General features: G+C 42.9%; 1 protein-coding gene across 1 annotated transcript in view; it reads left to right on the top strand.

The window, feature by feature from the left end:
- Positions 1–5,266, top strand: part of SSBP2 (single stranded DNA binding protein 2) — a 283,155-nt gene that overhangs the window by 85,329 nt on the left and 192,560 nt on the right. Inside the window, exon 4 of the mRNA XM_024217035.3 lies at positions 221–305. Coding sequence (XP_024072803.1) covers positions 221–305 — 85 coding nt within the window. The remainder of the gene's footprint in view (positions 1–220; positions 306–5,266) is intronic.

Genomic DNA, 5,266 nt, shown 5'->3' with positions numbered 1-5,266 from the left:
CTAGTGGGGCCCTCGGCGCCCCAAGAGCAGGGGCAAGGGGTGGCATCTTAGCCCCCGCCCAAGAAAAGCGCAGGACCCACCATACTAACATTGGCCATCTTGTCACAATACTCATAAAGAGTTTTGAGATCCTTGGACGGAAGGTGATCTATAGATATAAGGTCAATATATTATGATTATTTCCTTGCTATTTTTATAACTCATTATTTTTAACTTGTAGTGTATTTTGGGATCTCTACTGTGCAGCTCCAGAAAGACGAGAAACATGTGAACATTCAAGTGAAGCTAAAGCCTTTCATGATTATGTAAGTTATATATATATCTTACTGTATTTGGTTTATTGTATGTCTGATTATTATAGTCAAAGAAAAATGTCTGGGCAGTAGTGATTCAAAAAAAGAAGGAATATCTGCTATACAGCTTCCTGATCTCAAGTACTCTGAGTTACTTTCCATAGATGCCTTAGAATGAGATTGTTCTTTGTACATTTGCATCCTGAAAGGAAGTAAAATCCTCAGCATGTCCTTTTACCTTTTAAAGAAGCATATCATGTTACAATATTTAGACTAGGTATTATGAAGTGAGTTAAATATAAGGGGCTGAATCATCTGATCCAGCAGAGCAAGACAACAGGAGGAATAAGGGGGAAAGGAGGCTGTGTGCGACTTTTGAGGCCCTTTGGTTCAGCTCCTGGCACAACTTAAAGCAGCCTCAGAGTTGGTCAGTTACCTTGCCTGCCTATGGCCCAAAAGAGCTGTGCCAGCAGCTAGGGTAGCCAGAATGCAGCACCCGTGTTCCTTTTTCTCCAGCCACATCCCTTATGCTGGGGTGAGGATAGGGAGTAGAGCCACTGTGACAATTCTACGTCATCAGTGTTGATGGAATCCTCAGAAGGCTCGCCAAGAAGGCTTTATAGCCCCTATGTGCCTCCAGAGTGACACAAAGAGGCTGTAGTGGGGCCAAAAATCTGGCCAGGGTATTAGTCTTAAGTGTGAGTTTCTTTAGACTTTTTTCAGTTTGTCAGACCATTACTTTCAGTTACCTTTTTGTGTGGAATTATATTTTCTGAAATAATTGTGAAGTAGACTGTTATTACAGATTGCCAAATTCATGCGTATTAGACAAAGTCTGGATGGATCAGAAGATTGATCTGCCACCTTCACTGCACCTGCCAGATCCCTACTGATGGATCCAGCATAGAAAAATATTTGGCATCTGCTATATCCCCCCAAGTTTCTCCCCTTGTAGGTAGTGGAAAGTTAGCCTTCAGGTCTATTGCACAATCTGATACCCACTGCAGTATGACAACGATGGATACCAGTCGTAATATACTATCTACTGCCCAAAAGGCAAGGGGTTGCTGCTGTGTAGCAATGTAGCCCCATCCTACGCATACTACGTCTGATAACCATCATCATCAAGGCAAGGGGGCTGGTGCAATGCAGCCCCACGGCTGCCAGCCCCATGTCTGCCAGCACCCAGATCGCCCTCGGCCTCTTCTGGGTGCTTAGCAGAAAACTGGGTGCTTTGCAGAAAATAGTATACTACGACTGATAACCATCATTGTCTGCCCAGGTGCCCATGATCGACAGCCACTGCTGTCCGACGAGGACGGTTACCAGTCGTAATAAACCATCTACTGCCAAAAGGCAAAGGGGCTGGTGCAATGCAGCCCCACGGCTGCCAGCCCCAAGGCTGCCGGCACCCAGATCGCCAATGAAGGCTACCAGTCATGCTGCACCGTCTACCGCCAAAAAGCAGTTAGCTGCTGCTGCTGTGTAGCAATGCAGTCCCACGTCTGCCGGCACCTAGATAACATATGGTGACGGTGAGCTGAGCTGAGCGGGCTCCATGCTTGCCATGGTATGTTGTCTGCACAGGTAACCCAGGTAAAAAGACGCGAATCTATTGTCTGCCGTTGCTGTGACGGAGGGGGAAGGGCCTGACGACATGTACCCAGAACCCCCCGCGGCACTGTTTTGCATCATCCGGGCATTGGGATCTCAACCCAGAATTCCAATGGGTGGCGGAGACTGCGGGAACTGTGGGATAGCTACCCATAGTGCAATGCGCCGGAAGCCGACGCTAGCCTCGGTACTGTGGACGCGGTCCGCCGAACTAATGCACTTAGAGCATTTTATGTGGGGACACACACAATCGGCTGTATACAACCGATTTCTATAAAACCGGCTTCTATTAATTCGACCTAATTTCGTAGTGTAGACATACCCTAAGAGCCTTTAACTTCTAGGTTACCCATTTGAATCCTGCATGTTGTCCCAAATTGTTGTCATCTGATGACTACATAGTATCTTACAGTATGTGAACTAGAGGTGATCTTGGTTCCATTCCTAGTTGACAGAAAATTGTGTAGCAATTAGCACTAACTGGCAGATTCTGCAAAAAGACCAGGGAATAAGTGGGCATCATGCTTGTATCACCCCTTTAAATTGTCCTTTCTGGTTAGGGTTGAGGCCAGTTAGCAGGATAGCATGAATAATTTTGCACATCAGCTGTCTATGCTGTACTTGTTTTGTGGACAAATAATAAGGCAACAGTCTTCAGAGCTACCAATCCCACACCTTTCATGAGCAATAAAAAAATGGAGGAAAAAGCCAAAATAAAATTGGGGGAAAACACCCAGCCATGTATTCATTGTAGTTTGCTGAGTTGGGAAATTGTGTTTCTGAGAAATGGAATTGTTAAAAAATGTACTACTGTGAGTAGATCAAATTTCTGTAATCTAAGTTCCTTTTTCTCTTTTAGTACTTGTTTATTTAAGGGCACAATATTTTGACATATTTGCTGTTTATAGCTCCTGTTAATAGAACAGTACTTAATCCCCCTCTTCTGGAGGCAGAGTTTTTCTGATGATGTTACAGGTGTGTGCTCTACTCATAACTTGGCAGCGCCTTCTCGTGGCTCATCTGGGGAATTAGCTCGTCATTGTTTGCGCCCCATCCTGCAGTCAGTCGGTCAGCCCATTCTCAGTCACTGGGCCTGCAACCCCTCTCTCACTGGTCAGGAACTGCAGAGCCTCTCTTCGTGGCTTAGTCAGCCAGCCAAGTCAGTCGTCTTCCTCTTCCAGGGTCTCAGGCAGTCTCAATCTCCACTTCTGTGCTCCACTCCCACAGTGGCTTGTAGGGGAACCCAGGCCCACCTTCTACACTGGGTTCCAATCCAGGGATCCTCAAACCAGAAGTTCAGGTTTATGCCTTTCAGATCTTACCGCTCTTTCCCTTGACTGCTTCCTACCCTGCTTTTCTCAGGCTTCTACTCTCCCCCTTGTATTATGGCTTGTGACTGCAGACTCACTTCTCTACCCCCTCCCCATCTACTGCCAACTTCCTCTCTTTATAAACCCTGCCCAGCTCCTCCCACAGCAATTAGGCCTTAGCTCTCCCTGGCTTTCCACCAGGTGCAGCCTATAGATTAATAGCCTTAATTTACCCCTTCAGGCCTTGTGTGGGGTGGACAGCCCATAACAGTTGGAATGAAGGGAACAGAGTTCAGTGAAGTAAATTTGGGGAGATCAGAGCCTCTAAAGTGACAAACCTACTATAGTAAAACATTATACTATCATAACCGGGGATGTGCCAGAAGTAAAACGTTTTTGAAACTCTAAAAATTGTGAAATAATCTTAGATGTAAATTAGTAATGAGAGGATACCTTCAGTGAAGGATACTTTCATGTTGAGAAATGGAAAATGAGTTGGAGCCCAGATCTCCTATTAAAGAGTTCACTGTTGATGCTAAACTTGGAAACGCACTGAGGGATGATTTCAGTAGTTGAATCAAAATAATACCTAATGTGTTTTGTTGTCTTAACATGACCTCTATAATGTTATAATCTCTATTATTCTGTGTTTGCTACTCAGTCCTATTGCTCATTTTGCTTTGTCTGTTGTTCATTGTCATCATTCAAAAATATCAAAAAAGTAATCAACTAAGTTTTTTGCATAAAACAGATGTATATTTGTATGGCTAGTCAGGTCACTGTGGTCGTGGTCTGGTTGGAAGTAGGTCAGGGAAGGGAGAAGGGAGACACATGGTAGGCTCCTGTATGTATGCCAACCAGCATAGGGCAGGACCTACACACATCCTTTCAATGTCAACCTGCTTTACAGTCAGTTTTTAATTTGAGATTGATGGATTGCTTTTTGAAGTCCCCTACCTTAAAAAACACAAAGCAAAAAACAGAGCTTTGTTTTACAGTTGTTAGATCTAAAATGGCACGATTAATAACTAGGTGATAGAATAATTGCAGGTAAGGCATATTTATTATGGGACAGTGCCTGTGTTATAGATGCATGTTCCTATTATTGCTATTACCTATTATAACTTGTGCTCTCTCATGAAGTATAACAGGGATAACTAGTTGTTGTAAGATTTTTTTTAAGCTATATCATTGGGATGTGTGCAGCCTTTCGTGTGACAAAAATGTGAATCTGATATTTCACTGATTTTTGCCACAATTGAAGTTGACTGTCTGTACTTATGAATATGAAATATAACAGGACCAATACTGTTTTTGTTTCATCTGCTTTTAATTATATGCACTATAACAACACATGACTTTGAAGTCTAGCATCTACTTTTAGATTCTAAATTCTTACAAATATATTGTATATACATATTGAAGCATATGGCAATGATATCGTGGAAAAGTATAGCCTAATAGGTTAGGTGTAATAGATGTAAAACACAAAGGTTTTAAAATATCCTGCCCCAATGAGAGTTTTACCATTGACTTCAAGGGGGCTAGGATTTTACACTCAGTGAAGTACATTAAATTGCCAGTATTAGAATTCGAGGCTGTGGTTCAGTTTAAAGGCTTTGATAACATCAAAGCCATTATGGTGGATTGTAATACAGGTATCCAGTAATAGAATATGTGTAATATCTAAAAACTTTAGTTGTTAGGCACAACAAAGCCACAGAAGGTTTGTTTGTTTTGTCATACTTTCTTAGGTATGTACCTTGTTGGTCTAAGAGAAAGATTCTTGTTTAGGGTGTGAGTGGTCCTTGGTTCTTATCCCAGAGAATCCCTCTTTAACAACATGTCCTTTGGTAGGATGAACTAGGTAATCTAATATGTTTTTTCTGACTCTGGCTTTTAAGAAACAGGAAAAAGGTTTAAGAACATTTGATGCAGGAGGAGGGTAACTTAATAATACACCTCTACCCCAATATAACGTGACCCAATATAACACGAATTCGGATATAACGTGGTAAAGCAGCGCTCCGGGGGGGGGGGGGGGGGGGG

This window comes from Terrapene carolina, unplaced genomic scaffold, assembly GCF_002925995.2.
Source record: "Terrapene carolina triunguis isolate 2854851 unplaced genomic scaffold, T_m_triunguis-2.0 Scaffold69, whole genome shotgun sequence".
NCBI classification, from domain to species: Eukaryota; Metazoa; Chordata; order Testudines; family Emydidae; genus Terrapene; species Terrapene triunguis.
This window is presented reverse-complemented; position numbering and strand designations above follow the sequence as displayed.